Source organism: Pan troglodytes, chromosome 1, assembly GCF_028858775.2.
Source record: "Pan troglodytes isolate AG18354 chromosome 1, NHGRI_mPanTro3-v2.0_pri, whole genome shotgun sequence".
Classification (NCBI taxonomy): Eukaryota; Metazoa; Chordata; class Mammalia; order Primates; family Hominidae; genus Pan; species Pan troglodytes.
In genome coordinates this window covers 168,709,639-168,728,619 of record NC_072398.2, presented here as the reverse complement: position 1 = coordinate 168,728,619, position 18,981 = coordinate 168,709,639, and the positions used below count along the sequence as shown (strand labels likewise).

Here is an 18,981-nt window from a genome sequence, read left to right as displayed (position 1 = left end):
AACACCAAGAGGCCTCAGGTGAGGCTTAAGGGCACTGCTGGGCTCGAACTCCTAACCTCAAGGGATCCTCCCATCTCAGCCTCCCAAACTGCTGGGATTACAGCTGTAAGCCGTGGTGCCTGGCTGCTCCCATCACTTTAAAAGACACATCACCGGCCAGGCGCGGTAGCTCATGCCTGTAATCCCAGCACTTTGGGAGGCTGAGGCGGGTGGATCACAAGGTCAGGTGTTCAAGATCAGCCTGGCCAACATAGTGAAACCTCGTCTCTACTAAAAAATACAAAAAAATAGCTGAGGATGGTGGTGAGCAGCTGTAGTCCCAGCTACTCAGGAGGCTGAGGCAGGAGACTCACTTGAACCCAAGAGGCAGAGGTTGCAGTGAGCCGAGATCGTGCCACTTCACTCCAGCCCGGGTGACAGTGCAAGACTCCGTCTCAAAAAAAAAAAAAAAAAAAAAAAAAAGACACATCACTTTAAAAGCCAGCATGGTCAACAGGACAGGCAGAAAAGCTTATGGGTAACAATGAGAAGGACTGGGGCCGGGGTCCCTGTTCTGCTAGCTGTGTCCCCACACTTCCCTAAGTCTCTGTTTCCACAACTGTAGAGTGGGGAGGTCACAATAACTTCTGCCCTGCAGGACTGTTGGAAGTTGTATATAGGATAATACTTGTAAAGTCCTTCACAGTTTCAGCACTAGGTAAATGTTGACTTTACAGGTAGATATCGGCTGTGACAGTACATTCCATGAAAGCAGGAGCCATATATCTACTTCATTCAACCAGTGCACAGTGTGAGCATGAAACAGAGACTTAAACAACACTGGCAAATGGATGGGTACATGAATGAACAAATGATCGCATGAACGGGTAGATATATGCCCTTGACCTTTTTCAGAGGAACAAGTGCCCGCGTTTGTGTCCATTTGCTCACCTCTCGGCCTTGGAGTGGGGGACTTCTTCCCCAGGCCCACTTTCCTGGGCAGCATGGCAGGTGCCCTCAGGGATGCCCTGCCCAGCCTCGCAGGTGAGATGGGCATCTTTGACATGCTTGTGATCTGGGCCGTCACACTTCTTCTCTGCCTCGCTGTCAGACAAGTCCTCTGGGGTGCTGTCCTCACCGCTGGTCTCCTCACTTGAGGTGGTCTCATACCTGGGGTAGAAAACAAAGGTCACTCGTCATGTCTTTCCTGCCCAGTGCCCGTGTCAACACCAGTGAGAGCTGGGTGGGCCTCGGGTAACACTCCGCAGCTTGCTAATCTCCTCCCCTACTCTCTACACCTGCCGGCAGGGTGACAGGCTCCCAGGAATCTTAGTGCCAGAAAGACATGCAGTAAAGGGCCCTGGCTCTGGTGCAGAGAGGCTATTTGGGGAGACTCAATTAACTGTGCTTATTGTCAAAATAATTAACTGTGCTCATTGCAGCAAACCTATGAGCAGCCTGTCCCCTCATTGGCTGATGCATTCGGTGATCTAGACAGGCCATCCAGCACTCTCATGAAAGCATTTGCTTGCGGAATCCTAATGTTAGGTCCGGAGAGGGGCCCAACTCCAGCCAAACATCCCCACCTCCATCCTGAATTCACCAAGTTGCCTGCAAATCTTCACATCTCTGGATGAGACCAAGACCTCCCTTCAGACTGCTCCAGCCCAGCTTGCACCTGGCAAGGCATGAACTCCTCCATACCTACATCCAGTGCTCTGTGGGATACCCCAGCACAGCACCTGCCTGTCTTTGCTGCAGCCTGTTTGAACTATTGCTTGGAGCAGCAAAAAGGAGAGCACAGGCCACTTGACTCGTGGCCCTCTTTCCTGGTAGCGACCCTTATGTTCAATTATAAGTGACTCTGTTGAGTTGGCAGACCAGAGGCCATGGAGGAAAGTCCTGGAAGATTTATTGACTCCTCTACTGATATTCAACAGGAGATCCCTAATGGAGAATGCTGGTGGTAAGATGATTTCAGGTTCTTGGGCCATTGGACACAGCCACAGAGACTGGTGGCCATGGCCTCCATTGAACCCCCTAAGGACCCTTCTCTGAATGGAGGCCTCTACATAAGCCCCTGTGCTCAATGGATTTGTAAACTGAGTCTGCTCCCTGCTATGCTTGCATTCTGTCTCACTTAAACCCCAGACATTTCTTCCTCTATTATGTATGGAACAGCCTTTCATGTTTGTGATTAAGAGAGTGGAGGGCATATTACATTTACCAAACAGTGCTCATCTTGGAACTGCTTCCATAAAAACTTTGCCTGGAAGTTCACTTATTCATTCAACAGGAATTTATTGAGCACCTACTATATGCCAGGCGCAGTTCTAAATCCTATACCAAAGTCCCTGCCCTAGTGGAGCTTATATTCTAGAAGGTAGAGTCAGAAAATGAACATGTAAACAAATATTATATTTAGGTAGTGATAAAAACAATGAATAAAATTTTTAAAAAAAGAGCCATGGGATAGAAGGATAAGAGGAGTGGCTACTTTAATTAGAGCAGAAGTTCCTAACCTTAGTGGTACATTAGAATCATTTGAGGGTGTTTAGAATTCCCAGTATGTGGACTGCACAAAGACTAATTAAACCAGAGTGTTCAGGGAAAGGATCCAGACACTGGGATGTTTTAAAAGCTCCCCTGGTGTTTCCAGCGTGCAACCAAGGCTGAGAATCACTGTACTGGAGTAACAAATGCTGAGGAATGTCCAGGAGAGGAGGCCTTTAGCAGGGAAACAGCAAGTGCCAGGGCCCTGAGATGGGCCTGACCTCAGCCTGCTGGAGGGAGGGAAGGAACGGCAGTGGCAGGGGCTAAGGCTGGGCAGAGCCATGATTTGGTTCTTCCACATTTGGATGCAGAGTGGGGACCATTGGGGGCGTTTAAGCTGGGGAGAGACGTGACCTATACTAGGCTTTGAGATTAGGCTGATTCTCCTTTTCTGTACATGAACTGTGAAAGCACATGATCCCGTGTCAGATGTTAGTGGAAGTGGGAACAGCAACCCTCCTGTGACACCCAGTTCATCATTTTTTTTCTTTGCTTTGCTTTTTTTTTTTCTTTAAGACTGAGTCTCGCTCTGTCACCCAGGATGGAATGCAGTGGCACAATCTCGGCGGCTCACTGCAACCTCTGCCTCCTGGATTCAAGCGATTCTCCTGCCTCAGCCTCCTGAGTAGCTGGGACTACAGGTGCATGTCCCCACGCCCAACTAATTTTGTATTTTTAGTAGAGATGGGGTTTCACCATGTTGGCCAGGCTGATCTTGAAATCCTGGCCTCAGGTGATCTGTCCACCTGAGCCTCCCAAAGCGCTGGGATTACAGGCATGAGCCACAGCGACTGGCCCCAGTTCATCACTTCTGATGTTTCCCCTTGTTGGCGTCTAATGTCTTCCCTTCTGGTGTGACTCAAATTAGCAGGGATTCTGAGCTCTCTGGGCAGCCTTCAGGGTTTGGGCTTCCACAGCATCCTGTGCTTCCTCGCCTAACAGAACTTATCTCAGCACATCAGCATTTCATCTTTATTTCTGTTATCTGTGAGCTAAAGGCAGAGACCTTTATTTATTTGACTTTTTAATCTCCACAACCGAGCGCACTGTTGGCATTTAATAAATGTTTGTTGAATGACTGATTTAGAAAATATTCTAAATCAAACATTCAATTCTATAGAATATATGAGGTTTTGTTCATGTTCTAAGCCAATAGTCTAGTTGTTTTTCTTCATCCCCAAACACTTGGGTTTGGCTTGCAGGAAGTTAAAGGAAGAAAAAAATTAAATGGATGAAATTTGAAGTTCCATGAATTAACGGAATTTGTACTAGTTTCAGTTTTATGGTTCAGGTTAAATGTCTTCCTCTATATCCCCAAAACTCCCAGAAGCCACCTGGAGTCCTGGCCCTGGGGAAGACCAAAGCCAAGACATATTAAAAGCAGAGGTTCCAACAGACCACCACAGCTGGCAAGAAGCCAAACGCATGCAAACCCGAGATGGAGTTTTAAAGGGCCATTGAAATTAATTCCCTTGAAGAGGAATGAAAACCAGATGCCTCCCCCTAGGAAAAGAGAGTGCAAAGGACAATAGCAGGAGAGGTAGCAAGAAAGGCAGTCTGAGCTTCACAAGCGATGCTTACCCACCGTTAACCCCAACAAACTGAAGGTTCTTTTTGGTCCCATTACCTCCTGCACGGAAGCCATAGTCTTTCTTTTTCATTATGGATTTAAGGCTGGTCGATGGGGAGATCTCTAGGCAGACACAACATCACAGGTTAGAATGATCTTGGGGATGCATGGGAATGTAGCAAAACCAGGATATTGCTTTGAGGGGACAAGGGTTGCAGGTGTGTGGAGAGGTAAGGAGGGACAGGGAACCAGATCATGTAAATCAATGTTTTGGGGACCTCTTGGAGGGGCCTTGCTTTCTGCTCAATGTTGGGAGAACTGTCTCTGTTAACAATGCCCCTCTAGGTGTGGATGAAGAACCATGTGGCGTAGGTGCCATTGTTGTCCCTGTCTTACAGCTGGGAAATCTGAGGCCCAGACTTGCTCAGTGAATGGGAGTGCAGGAGCAGAACGTAGGCCTCTGGACTCATGGTCTAGCACCCACTTCTGCTCAAGGGCACCTCAGTGGTCCTTCCTGGCTCTCAAGTGCATACTGACACTAGGGTTGTGGGGGTGGTGATGACACCGTGCTCACAGTAGATACACGAGCAAGGACACAGATCTTGCAATGTGCTCAACACGACAGGAGGCGGCTCCCAACGGGGAAGGCTAGAACTAGCACTGAAACAATGAGAAAGCAGCCAAATTGTGATTTGTGGCAGGAAGCAGACTCGCATGCTGCCCTGCAAAGCAAAACGTGGTTCCACTTTACCCGACAGTGAAGAGGGTTTGATCTGTTACAACAGGAAGTGCTGCTCAGCCGAAGGGCCCATTTCCATATGTGAGCAGCACTTAATCTCCTGCCCCTGTACACACACACACGCACGTACACACACACATGCACGCAGAGAAAATATTCAGTGAACTATACCAGATATCAATATAATGCTCCTCCAAAACCAGGCTAGAGAAAACCTCTACTGTGCAAGAACCAGAGAGGAACACAGGAATGCAAAAGCCCAGGAAGAGGTCTGGAGTCCACGCAGCAGGGCCATTCTTGGCCCCAGACACTGCCTTTGCACAATGCAAATGAGAACAGCCCCCTCTGGGTGGATGTGGTGCTGCAGCGCAAGGCTTGGCAAATGGAGTGTGGGCTGGCTTTCAACTCTCATTTGCCCTCCCTGGCTGGCATCTTTGTGCCCTGTGCTATCCATACAGCTGTAGGCAGTGGGCCCATAGTCAGACCCAACCTTAGAGCAAAGGCAAGAGTAGAGGTCCCGAGCCTCCACTGTCACACACATCAGTTTTTATTCCACTGGGTTCCTGGAAGTACTAAAATCTTTTTTTCTTTTTTTTTTTTTTTTTTTTTGAGATGGAGTCTCGCTCTGTCACCCAGGCTGGAGTGCAGTGGTATGATCTCGGCTCACTGCAACCTCTGCCTCCCGGGTTCAAGCGATTCTCCTGCCTCAGCCTCCCAAGTAGCTGGGATTACAGGCGCCTGCCACCATGCCCGGCTAATTTTTGTATTTTTAGTAGAGATGGGTTTTTGCCATGTTGACCAGGCTGGTCTTGAACTCCTGATCTCAGGAGATCTGCCCACCTCCGCCTCCCAAAGTGCTGGGATTACAGGCCTGAGCCACTGCTCCCAGCTGCTAAAATCTTTTTAAAAACATGTTAATATAATTGAAAACCTTGTTCCCTCTGCCTCATCATGTGAAGGAGAAATGGCTCCCTGTCTCAGGCCCCTATATTGATGGTATTTACCCACTGGCGGGGAGGAGGAGGAGGCCGGCGGCTCCTTGGGTGGGTGAGCCTGGGCCGAGTAGGCCGACAGCAGCAGGTTGAGGGAGCTCAGCAGCTGGCTCTGGATGCTGCTGAGCTTGGAGGCTGGCTGCTTGATGGCGCTGGCCAGCTCCGGGTACCCGTGCTCCAGGCAGTTCCACTGCTCCTGCAGGAGCTCCTGGATCTTCTTCACATACTGCCCAATAGTGGCATCTGTTGGCGAGCTTGGTGGCCTTCCCCGGTGCTCCTTCCCTGGGAGATTGGAACTGGCCTCCTCCCTCCCTGCTGGGGGAGTCTTTCTGTCGCTGCCCCACAGAAAGCCTCCTGCTCCCCTGGTTCCTCCCTGAGGGCCTCCTTCCTGTTCAGTGCCTGCTTCTTCAATCCTGAGTTCAGTGGAGAGGAAGCTATGTACAGAGGAGGTAAGGACCTGCTCAGGTCCCTGTGGCAGTGACAGCTGGGGCAGAAGCACACGTTCTGCTGGGCTCTGATTCCCTTGTTTATGACCATCTGGCCCCCATAGGAGGCCATTCTCCTCTCCTCGGTGCCCCCAGCTTTCAGACTCCATGCTGCCTAGAAGGTTGACTTCAATGCCCTTATCACACGACTCCCTGGTCAAGAGTCCATGGACAGGGTCAGTGTTCACCATCGCATCCGTCTGGCCCTGAGTGTCTTTGGCGTTCTCTTGGTGAAACTGTCCTTCCAGTTGGGCTACAGTGAACTCCAGCTCTCGAATTCTTTGCTCCCTAGCTTCGATTTCCTCCTCCTGCTGCTGGAGAGCAGCTCTGATCTGTGCCAGTTCCTCGGTTCTTCCAGACAACTCTCCCTCCAGGGCCGAGACCTGCTGTTTCAGGCTGGAGATGCTGCCTGCATCCACCCTGGCAAGGCCCAGGCTTTCCTCAGTTACCCTGATGCCAATGCTTCTCACGTCCACCTCTACAGGTGGCGGGGGTGGAATCTCGCTGATGTTGAGCTCGATTTCTTCCAGGAGGAGCTCATTCTCAGGGATGGGTGATGGCAGAGGTGGCGGGCTTGGCGTAGGGGAGCCAGGGGTGAACAACACCTCTGCTTCTCTGGCATTGTGTTCATCTTCCTTGTCCTCTAGAACTACAAGCGCATTCTGGAATGAGAAAGGAGGGCCTGGGAGAGGGAGGTGATTTGGAACCTTCACCATGCCCTCTGGAGGCTCAGCTCCCTCCTGGACCAGCTCTGGAATCCGAGTTGATGCTCGTGGGCTGGAGCTGTGGAAACCTGCCAATCCTTCTGCAGGTTCAAAGGTGCCATCACAGACACTGCCTTCACCCTGAAGGGGAGGGAGGGCAGGAGGGGCAGGGGGCCCCAGGCTCAGGCCTGGCTCCTCAGAAGCCCTGCTGTGCAGCAGCGTGGCAGGCATGCTGGATGCTCTCAAGAGCTGGGGCCGTCCACTCCCAAAAGTGAGCTCGGCATCCTCTGGCTCAGCAGCTTCCAACTGCCTGGTGGCCTCTGCCAACAGAGCCCTCCTGTGGTAGCTCACCTCACTCCTGCTTGTTGAGGCCTGGGGGGCATTACCAAGCGGCGGTGACTGGTTTTGCTCCTGTGTCCCAAGTGATGCCTTCCTTGGCACCACGGGAGACCAGTTTTGGAGGGGCGGGGCTGCAGGGGGGCGAGCCCCACTGTCAGGAAGGCTGAAGTTTCGGGGCAGAGTGCTAAATTTGGCCTGCTTGGCCCTTCTGTGGATAGGAATTCTTTTGATAGTGTTTCCCTTCTCGATGTCATCCACATACTTGAGGAAGTCCAGGTCTAAATGAAAGCCATATGGGGTCTCCACAGAATAAGGGTGGCTCTTCGGAGGGTCTTTCTCTTCATCCCCCTGAGAGGACTGGTCTTTGGCTGGGAGACATAAGACAAGTTAAAAAAAAAAAAAAGCACAAATTTAATTAAGCATTACAGGGCGATGAGGCCTAATATCTCTGATTTTAACTTAACGCTGTCACATGAGACTTCTCCTAAATGTTCTAGCCTCTAAATTATGCTGAGATGCTCAGTCTTTTTGGCTGTATTGGGAAATCATCTTATTAAATCAATGTGTACTTAGCCAATGTCTGCAAGGAAACAGGGAGAGGGAATGGTTTCCAATTTGCAGTATGTCATCTGGGTTTCTACTGGGGAATCTGCCTGCAGACCGGCAAAACCAAATGGTCTTGTACTGCTTTTCTGGGTTTGAATCACATAATTGCTGAACTGAAGTGGCCAGGAATTTGCCAAATCAGGGTACTAATTGGCAATTACGGATATGGAAGGGTTTAAAGGATAAGATACACAAGTGGCTCAGCAGTAAAAAAGAAATCTGCAAAAACAACCCTAACTTGCATGACTCAAATTTGTAGAAGTAAATCTTGCTAAAGCTGGAGGTATCAATGAGTTATGCCGTTTACATTATTTAAGCTTGTGCAGATGCCTGTGCCTCAGGTATGCACAGATCAGAGAGAGCTGGAACAAGTAATCATCCATGGCCTACGCTCTTTGCATGTGAAAACTGCCTAGTGCTTAACAAACACGAAATTCACTTTCATAAACCCATGCCAAGTAAGGAAATACCTACTTTGGCCAGGAACTCAATGAAGAAAGAAAGAGAGAAAGAGAGAGAGAGGGAGGGAGGGAGGGAGGAAGGAAGGGAGGAAGGAAGGAAGGGGAAGGGGAAGGGGAAGGGAAGGGAAAGGAAAGGAAGGGAAGGAAGGAAGAGAGAAAGAAAGAAATCGCATTTTTCACACACTAGATAAAAGGTGGTAAAAGGGCCAATTAATGTCAAAAGGGACATTGGTATCCATCCTCCAAGAAGAATGGGACTTGACTTTCCAGGGCAACCCATACCCTGGGGGGCCATCATGATGAGGAAGTTCTCCATTACACCAAGGTTCCAGGATCTCCTTGCAGCATCCACCTGTTGACTCCAACAGAGGACACTGGAAACAAGCCAGTCCTTCGACTATCTGCATCCATAGGGGCCTGTTGCCAAGCAACCTCTTCTTCAGGATAAATAGTCTTTGTTTCTTCAATATTCCTCATGTGACACCCCTAATTACCTCTGTGACATTATGCTAAACAGGCTCTGAAAATATTGAGCTCAGGAGAGAACGTTAATGGAGAGTACAGAGGTTCAGAATACAGATTCTGGAGCCTGGTCTAGATCTCTGCTGTGTGACCTTGGGGAAGTTACTTAGCCTTCCTATGTCTCATCATCTGTAAAGTGGGAATAATAACAGGTAAAACAAGATTATTGTGAGGACGGTCGGGTGCGGTGGTTCATGCCTGTAATCCTAGCTCTTTGGGAGGCCGAGGCAGGTGGATCACTTGAGGTCAGGAGTTCGAGACCAGCCTGGCCAACACGGTGAAACCCCATCTCTACTAAAAATACAAAAAGTTAGCCGGGCATGGTGGCAGGCACCTGTAATCCCAGCTACTCAGGAGGCTGAGGCGGGAGAATCGCTTGAACCCAGGAGGCAAAGGTTGCAGTGAGCCGAGATCGCACCATTGTACTCCAGCCTGGGCAACGATAGCAAAACTCCATCTCAAAAAAAAAAAAAGACTATTGTGAGGACTAGTTAATTAATAATAAAGTCTTTTGGACAATGCCTCACACATGATAAACATTCAGTTTATCTTTGTGGAATCCCAAAATATAGACAATGGAAGCCCCATAATGGAAAGTGACTTATATGACTCACTGCTGGTCTCCACAAACATGTTGTGACTGGTTGATTGCTTGGTTTTAAGGGTAGTAGACCCTAGGTTAAAATTACAAAATAGCTGTGATTCAATTCACTTACCTCAACCGCCCATTTATTGAGCACCTATGTGCTAAGCTAGACCCTAAGGACACCAAGATGAATCAGGTTCAGCCTCTGTCTTCAAAGGATTTATGATGAGGCAGGAGAGACACAAACACATACAATGCAGTGAGATAGGGAGAGTAACAGATGCATGCTTATAGTACAGGCTTCTTCCCTGACTTATTTTTCTAGTTTCTGCAGAATTATTTTTTTTGGACTTGGAAAACAATTTTTCCTAGGTAGGAGAGGGATGAGTTTACACAAAAGTGACATAAGACTGGGTGATAAATGAACAAATAGGGACTTGCCAGGAGAACAAAAGAGTAAAAGACATTGTAGCAATTTATCTTCAAGATGACCACCACCAATTCCTACCCTCTTTGGACAAGCAAGCTTATTTTATAGTTAAAGGTGGAGTCTACAATTCCAGGCCTTTGAATCCGGGCTGGCCTGCAACTGCTTTAACCAAAAGAATATGGCAGATGCTGAGAGATCTTGAAGGCTAGGTCATAAGAAGCCCCATAGCTTCCACCTGGGTCTTTTACAATGCACACTTATTGGGAAGCCAGCTGCCATGTAATAAGTCCACCTTTCCTGAGACTGCCATGTTGTGAGGAAGCCCAAACAGCCCCACAGAAAGGTCAAGTGGAGGGAGGGAAGGAAATGCCCAGTCAGCCCCAAGCAGTTCCAGTCATCCTAGCCCAGATGCCATGCATGAGTAAAAAAGTCTTCAGTCTTCATCTGACTTTAACTACAGGAGGGACCCCAAGTGAGAATCACTGAACTGAGCCTGTATTAATAATAAATAATTGCATTAAGCCACCAAGTTTTAGGATGGCTTGTTATGCAGCAATAGATAGCCAAGACAGAAAATCTAGATCTCCACAGAGAATGTGCAAAGGGATGGAGGGTGAAATCACACAGTATTTCAAAGTTCTATAAATGCAGCTGATATGGCCAGTACTTAAAACATGGTAGAGAAAGATAAAATTGGAAAGGACAGCAACAGCCAGATCATGGAGCAACTTGTATGCACGCGAACAAGCTTTGACTTTACACTCTAGGTCATGGGAGTCACTGAAGGGTTTTAAACAAGGGAGTGACTTGGTTGAATGTGATTTCAAAAAGAGCATCTTGCCAAGGATTAACAGAAAGGCAAACCAGAGGCCCCAAGATCAGCTGGGAGGCTGCTGACATGGTTAAGGTGAGAGGAGCTCAAGGTAATGGAGGGAAAGGGACGGGTTTAAAAAAGTTGCAAATAGTGGCGTTTCCTGGGGCACATTTTCTTTCTTTCTTTCTTTCTTTTTTTTTTTTTTTGAGATGGAATTTCGCTCTTGTTGCCCAGGCTGGAGTGCAATGGTGCAATCTTGGCTCATTGCAACCTCCGCCTCCCAGGTTCAAGCGATTCTCCTGCCTCAGCCTCCTAAGTAGCTGGGATTACAGGTGCGTGCCACCATGCCTGGCTATTTTTTTTTGTATTTTTAGTAGAAAGGGGGTTTCACCATTTTGGCCAGGCTGGTCTTGAACTCCTGACCTCAGGTGATCCACCTGCCTCGGCCTCCCAAAGTGCTGGGATTACAGGCATGAGCCACCACGCCCGGCTGACCCACACAATTTTTTTTTAACCAACTTGCTCCCCCACCTTCCCATCCCCTCGCAAAGAAACACACTGGCAATTTTAGTAAATGAGAGCAATATCTTGTATTTCTCTCCATTAGTTTTCCAAGTTGCACTGGCTGTACTCTTAGACCTACTGGTCTGCTCAACAGCCCCACAGATTATAAGGACAGGCCAAACAGAGAAGAGATATTTATCTAAAGTTAAGTAGAGAGCAGATTTATGACCTAGAAGGCAAAGAGCTCTCCTAAAGGAGAGGCTGCATTATTTATCTGCTTATTGCCTCAATTCACTAGAAATGCACCGATTTGCCCAACGGCCTCTGGGCGCAGGTCCAGAGCACAAATACAATCATAGCATAAAATAAGAAACAGCAGATTCAAAGGCAGAATCCTCCACAAGGGAGACGAGGGCAAGTGAGGCTGAGCAGCTACCAAGGATGACGGGTTTAATAGCAGGTTTAATAGGTGCTTTCCTAAGCTAGCGCGCGCGCGCACACACACACACACACACACACACACACACACACACACAGTGATCCATCATGCTGCCTTGCCTGCCACCTGCCATTCTGCATTCCTTCTCTTTCTCCCAGCACAAGAGGAATGCTGGGCTTTGATGAGGGAGTTTGAGCTGATAAGCTGAGAGACTACCCTCACATGCGGCTCTGCTCCTATTCATTCTACCTGGTGACAGGTATGCGGGAGCTCAGAATTCCAGGCACTGGGCCAGGGTGAGAATCAGTTAGGAAGACCTGACTCTGTTCAAAATGAAATTCAGATCAAATAAACCAACACACGGCCAACCTGGCTGGATTTGAATCCTGGCTGTCATCTCCCACTTGTGTGATTCTGGGGCAATTATTTCATTTCCCTCTGCCTCGATTTCTCCATTTGTAAAGTGGAGATAATAATGCCTAACTTACAGAATTGTTGTCATTATTAGCACAAATGCACTAGAGAACACAGCCCAGAGTAGGCGCTCAATGAAGGACCCTAACAGCAAGGATGGGCTGGTTCTGAATGCGGCAGGCGAGGATTCACTGAGCATGTGCTGTCTCCCTACAGCTCAAGAGTGAATGAGAGTCCAAGAAAATAATTCTGGACAAAGTGGGAAAGTGAGTCTGGGGAGAAGAAAAAAGAAAGATAGAGGAGGCTCAGAGCTACCTGGAATTCCCTACGGAGTCTTGCTTAAGAGAACAACAGATCACTAGATCCTTGTATAGGACCTACAAACACAGTCAGCTTCAGAGTTACACACAGACAAGAGAAAAGGGGACTTCAAGGGGACAAGGTAAGGAGGGAGAATCACAGTAATTATCTGAAGGGACAAGTGAAGTAAAGCAGGTGAGCGAACCAACCAGAGGCATTTAGAGTGTGAAAGAGAAATTCAAAAGCCTATATTCAGTCTCTGAAGTAAATGGGGAGAAACAGAAACTAGAGAGAAAGTGGCTGAAAATAAAGCCAGAAAGAAGGGGAGTAAAATGAAACTCTTCCAAAGGCCAAGACAGGGAGGGAAGCCTTCCCCTCTGGGAAGGCTTGTCCCTGTTCTGGGAGGCCTATGGCTGAAAGGAGGGAGCCTTTCCTGGGCTCATATGGGCAATCACATGGACAGCAGACCTCCCCAGTGTGCTGAGAAGGGACTGAGAGGCAGCTGGGCTAACAGGCCCCCGGAGCTTTGAGGGAATGAGTGGGTGTTCTGTGGGACCACTGCCAGGGATGCACTGAAAAGGCAGCTCTCTGGGGAGAAAGGCAACTCTTGAAATAAATGGGAACTGCATTTGGAAGAAGAGGCAGGGCGGGAACTAATGTCAGGTCCCTAAGTCCCGTGCCCGTGAAGGACCATGTGATTCAAGGGGAATTAGAGGCTCTCTTTTTCCTGATATATGGTGATCTAGAAAAAAACATTTCATTAGAAGTCAGGAGACTGGGGTCTAGACTGTGGCCTTCTACAAGTTTCCTGGGGACAGGAAGAGGGGAACATGCAGACATTCATTATGCTAGGTAGTTGTTACTCAACAACTTTCCATGCATTACGTAATTTAGTTCTTTACCAACCCTATGAAATAGTATTAATACCTGTTTATAGAAAAGGTGTTGTCAACTGTTTGCAAAGATAGCCACAATAATATCTGACCCTTGGGGTACTCCTCTACCACGCTGACACTAGATGATGGCCTTATGACTTGTGTTGGCCAGTGGGTCAACAGCAATATGACATATGCAGAGATTGGAACATTATCTGCACATTGGAGTCAGTCTGTTCTTGTGTTGTGCTTGAACTCTTCTGTCACCATGTGAACAAGCCCTAGCCAACCTCCTGGATGATGAGAGACACATGGCCAAGTCATTACTGATACCCCAGATATGTGAGTGTGGCCGTTCTAAGCCATCCAGCTCCCAGCCAAGTCACCCAGAAGCCCATGGACATGTGAATGAACCCAGAAAAGATCATCCATGCCAGCCCAAACCAGAATAATGGCCCTGCTAACACACAGAATCTTTTGAGAAATAATTAACATCTTTAAGTGACTAAATTGTTGGGCTGTTTGTTACACAGCAAAGCTAACTGATACATGTGAGGATTGAGGATCAAAGACATTAAATGACTTGTAGAATCACTTAGGTATAAATGGAGGCTTACCATATTGTGCCTCTTTCCTAGGCTAGGGCTGGAGATACACAAAATCTGAAATACATGCTTGAGCCTACCAGCACTGCCTGTTTGAGGGATATCTCCTGCAGGCCTTTCCTAGGCTATTTCCAGGATTTGTGGCAACAATTCTTTCCCAGCCCAAGTGCTTATCTTAAACCAGGCCCTACAAAGCAGCTTGCCTACCATCTGTCTTCTCCATCTTTGGAGCGCTGACCCTCAGTGTCTCAGGCACTCTTCATCCAATGAGTCTGTAAAACTTGTTGAAGGTTCTGAAAGAAAGGAGGATACAGAAGTGGTGACTCTCATTAGAGTTTGATAAGTATTGGGGAAACACAGCACTAAACAAAGTAACATCCATCCCTGCCTTTCTCCCAGGGTGCCCATGAGCTCACAGCCCTCCAAGGAGGAAGATTAAAAACCTGTACACATTTCTAGAGCCCAATTCTGGGTGTTTCTTCATGGAATATTAGCAATAGTTGACATGAAAAGAAGTGGAAGTATTTGGTCCAGCAGTCTTGCTTGGCAGATGAGGAAACTGAGGCTGAGGAGTTAATTGCTCTAAGGTGTCTCAGACTATTCGTGAAGGTGCTAGTATCAGACCCAGGCTTCTGATACCAGCACAGGGCTCTTTCCATAATCTCAAGAGTTGAAATCTACCTATCCCCATCCTGGGAAGGGACTTATAATCCACTTTGCGAAAAAGCTGGAATCAGAGTACCTATAAATGATGTGTGACATGTCAATCAAACAGAAGACAGAGATGACATAATTGCAAGTACTGACAGGGAGCTGCTACTTAGAGGTGATTTCTAACCATGGGCAGAACAAGGGGAAGTTCAACCTGGGTGGCCTGAAGACATGGGTAACTATTCAAGCAGAATATTGCCCTGGCTCTGAATTAGTGTGCCTTGAGGTTTGACCATAAATTCTCCCCAAAGTTTTAATCCATTTCCAGGACTCTTTCTTCAAATGGTAAACATCCTAGCTCCTGCCCCCATTACAATAAATCACCCAGGAAATTGGCTTTTTATGATTGTAACTCCACATACATCAGAATAATGAATTATCTGTGACACCGCAGCAGTGGAAGCAGGGTTGTTTTAGGAATTCCAATGTGCTTGACAATGAACTCCAGACCAGGAAAGTGAACCAGTGATGAGGGAAGGACTGGGAGAAACTGACAGTGAAAGAAAAGGATGATGGGTGGCCCCCAGAAACCAAGGATGGAAAAAAGGGGACAAACAAGTAACTGGAGAAGAGGGCTGGAAAAGATGAGGCCTGTCAAATAAGAGAGAAATGCCAAAGTTTGCCACCAGAAAGTTTAGCATCACTTCTTCCTGCGAGTGCTGCTTCTGCCTCATCTCCTCCAGCCCGTTTGCCAAGCAGCTGCCAGACAGGCCTTGCCCTATCCAGGTGGATGGAGCCCCAAAGGGCAGGCATGTTTTCTAGAAGCAGAGACAATCCTTGCAGAAGGATTGGCACACTGAGTACCTTGCTTACCTCTGAGGCAGCAGGCAGTGCACCAGCACATCCTGGTTTGTTGAAAACAAAGAGCTAGAGAAGTTAGGGACAAGGGAGCTGAGAGTGTAGGTGGTCTTGCAGAGGCTGAGAGTGGCCGCCAAGGAGGCAGACGGTGGAGAGGTGTGGAAGGTTCTAACCTGGGGTGAGGCAGGCTTGCCCTTGTTATAAAGAGAAGGCTCCCAGGCAGAGAACACCGCTGCCTCTCTCACCACCCCAGCTCTGCAGTCTGCAGCAGGCGATGCTGGCATGCAGGAGGCAGTGGCAGGTGAAGCCTGCAGAAGAAAAGAGTGAGGTGGCAAACCCTAAGCTTGACCCTTCATCTCCACCATCGCAGCCCCTCCTGCTCCTGCTCCCGCTCCCCTCTCCCTCCCACCCCTGTAACATTACTAAGCAACAGGCAGAGCTGGGAGTACTTGACATTCATGAATTATCTCATGCAATCTTTACACCATCACCCAAAGAGGATTATTATTATTCCTATTTTTAAGGGAGGGAGACTGAGGCTGAGAGAGTTGACAGGGCTGATCCATGTCACATAACAAGCAAGTGTTGTAGCAGGATGTGCTCTCAAGTCTAGCCGACTCCAAGCCTCGGTTGGGAACAAAAGTGATTTGTAAGCCTTTGTCCACCCTGTAAGTCAGCCGGGTTCCCTGACACTATGACTGATCTTTAGTTCCCCCTGTGAGGGGAAATGCTTCTGACTGGTGTTTCTCTGCCTCTCCCACAGTAAACACAAAAAGCCTCTGGGCTTAGAGGAGAACTGCTCTCTTGTAAAGCCTCCTGAGCCAAAGGAGAGCTCTGCTTCTCCAAGGCTGGAGAAGCTCCTACTGCAGAGGAGGGGGCCACTTGGGTACAGCTGGACTTTTGGCTTCACAAACTCTCATCATCAGCCTAGGGACTTTTCAATCACACGCCTAGCCTTTGGTTAGAATTAGGAATTCAGCCCGTCGTATATCAGATCATATGATTTTAAAGAATTATTCAGCACACATTAGGTCAAATTTCATTAAAAAGAACTCTGTAGAGACCTCGAAGATTTCTCTTAGACTTGGATTTCTCTTAGACTTGGATTTCAGTAAAATTAATCATTTCAAGGCTACAGAAATTAAGTGGAGCTGACACCCAACTCTCAAAGGAGGGGTTTCTCGGCAACTTTTTACTCTAAAGGGCTCATAATACAGGAAGGAAGGAAGGAGGGATCTGTCGTGTGCACAAGTCACCACTTCCAGCCCCGACTCCCACCCCCAGCCTTCCGCACTTTCCTCCATGGTCCTAGCAACAGACATCGTGGAGCTTAGCTAAGGGAGTTTCCTTCCAGTGGGCAATGCTCAGTGTGGTTAGGTTAGGTAAAAATAACTGCCACATCAACATATGCATGCTACCTTGTTTGCAATAAAACAGAATATGAAAATAGCTTTATGGGACATAGTTTCCCTTTAAAATGGAATTTTGCAACTCTCTGGAGCATTTAAAGCTTTGACATAAAGCCATTTCTTTTGATCTCAGCTCACTGCAATCTCCGCCTCCTGGGTTCAAGCCATTCTCCTGCCTCAGCCTCCCGAGTAGCTGGGATTACAGTCGCGCGCGCTACCATGCCCAGCTAATTTTTGTATTTTTAGTAGAGATGGGGTTTCACTATGTTGGCCAGGCTGGCCTTGAACTCCTGACTTCAGGTGATCCGCCCACCTTGGCCTCCCAAAGTGCTGGGATTACAGGGGTGAGCCACGGCACCCGACCATAAAGCCATTTCTTACCCATTCTGTTAAGTTGTATCCCCACTGTTCAGAACCTTTAAATACCTGGTGTTATTATGTTACTTTTCATTTGTTTTTGTCCTATGCCAGGGTCAAGGATCCAGAGTTAGGGCCCAACCTCTCTCCATAGCTCATCATATTCTAGATGTTTTGGGCATACATAGCTTGCTTTCTCTCTAGCTCTTCTCCCCTACTAATCTGTAAGCTTGTGAAGGTCAGAATTATTGCAAGTCTTATTCCCATGTCACCCCCAACTCCTCATGTCTAACTCACGGCAGACACTCAGTCCATGGTTCTTAGATGAACAAAATAAAAGGAACAAAATTGTCTGTCTTCAAAGGGAACCCATGGAAAGAAACTAACAAGAGCTAAGCACTTACACTGGGAATCAGCTACTGGGTATACTTTCTCATTTCATCCTCATACAAGCAATCCTAGGAAACAGGAACATGTCCAAGTTACAAATGAGGAAACTAAGGCACAAAGAGTCCATGTGGCTAATCCAAAGTTCTCCAGTTAATTAGGAGCAGGATAGCTTGTGTGACTCCATCATTCCACAGTGCCTTTCCAAGCCTATGGGGCGGTAAGGAGGTGAGGACCAAGGCTGACCATTCAAAAATCCAGCAAAGAAGTGGTCACTTGGCAGACAGCGATGATAGTCCACGTGCAGCTACCAGGCCAGACTGGAAACCATTCCAGCTGGGTCCACCCTCAGTGCCCAGGAGCATGTGTTTCCCCAGGTAAGCCCAACTCCTGCAGCATTTATCCGCACCCTCTCCTCTCCACACTTACTCCTTTTATGATGCCATTTTCAAGCTCATTTCTAACCTCAAATCCAAATATAAAGAGACCTTCCCTTACTTAGTCTTGAAACAAACCTGGTTCTGTACTTTTGTTCTCTTCAAACCTCTTTTTATTCTGCAATAATAAAAATGTGGTATTTCATCCCAGAGCAGGCTGCATGCCAAAATAAATAGCACCTTGGATTTCCTTGAAAAGACAGCTTGGCTCAAGTCTCAGCCTCATTGCCACGAGAATTCTTGGAGAATTCAACCTTACAAAGTCAAGTATTTAGCAAGGTAGTTCACCAAACAACAACCCTGCCAATCCCTGCATGATCCCTTGCAAAGACAAAGCACTCTTTCCATAAGAAAAAAAAAAAAAATCACCTGTACCTTGGACTGATCATGCCAAGATGATGAGAGCTTCCTGTTTCCCCATCCCAGGACCCCGGCCTTTCAAGTGCAAATATTCCCTGTGCCAAGAAGCAGGAGGCATCTGACCGCTGCTTCTAAACATTGAGAGGGCCGAAGCCGGGACACCAGAGGAGGTGAGAAGCACTGAGAAAGATTCTGCCAACTGAGTTCTCCAGTGGGCTCACCTCCTGCCGACCTGGCAAACAGAGATAAGTCCTGCTCAATAAATGACACATTAACACGATCTCATTAACTCCATTCCCACGTTTTTTGCAAGTGTCTGTCATTTTCGCCTGCATTGCAGCAGCTGAATCGGGAGCTTCATGAAGAAGAGAAAACAGTCGGGAGGAACGCTGTGCCCACATTACCTTCCCTTGCATCCTCCTGCTGCATAGCCCACAGCAGGGAGGACTCGTTTCCTTCCCAGAAAGCCAGGTTTCGGCTGCAGGGCCGGAGCTGATAGCTCGCGCCTTCAGCACAGCTGTGTCTGTTTCGCTGCTGTTAAAGGACTTGGTCAGGTGATCCCTGACCTTGCTGGAAAAGCAAATACTGACTTCCTTTTTGCTCCC

At 47.9% G+C, this 18,981-nt stretch overlaps 1 protein-coding gene across 6 annotated transcripts in view; it reads right to left on the bottom strand.

Moving 5' to 3' along the window:
• The window catches only part of KANK4 (KN motif and ankyrin repeat domains 4), a 92,064-nt gene that overhangs the window by 31,828 nt on the left and 41,255 nt on the right, over positions 1-18,981 (bottom strand). For 2 of the 6 annotated variants that reach the window (XM_003949429.6, XM_016919695.4), the window contains exons 2-5: positions 14,125-14,210; positions 5,846-7,729; positions 4,114-4,225; positions 931-1,149 (exon numbers count right to left, since the gene is read on the bottom strand). In XM_003949429.6, coding sequence (XP_003949478.3) covers positions 931-1,149; positions 4,114-4,225; positions 5,846-7,729; positions 14,125-14,140 — 2,231 coding nt within the window. In that variant the 5' untranslated portion in view covers positions 14,141-14,210. Of the gene's footprint in view, positions 1-930; positions 1,150-4,113; positions 4,226-5,845; positions 7,730-14,124; positions 14,211-15,599; positions 15,709-18,391; positions 18,609-18,780; positions 18,886-18,981 lie in introns of those variants that run through there. The other 4 variants (XM_016919696.4, XM_016919697.4, XM_016919698.4 and 1 more) reach the window with 4 other exon arrangements.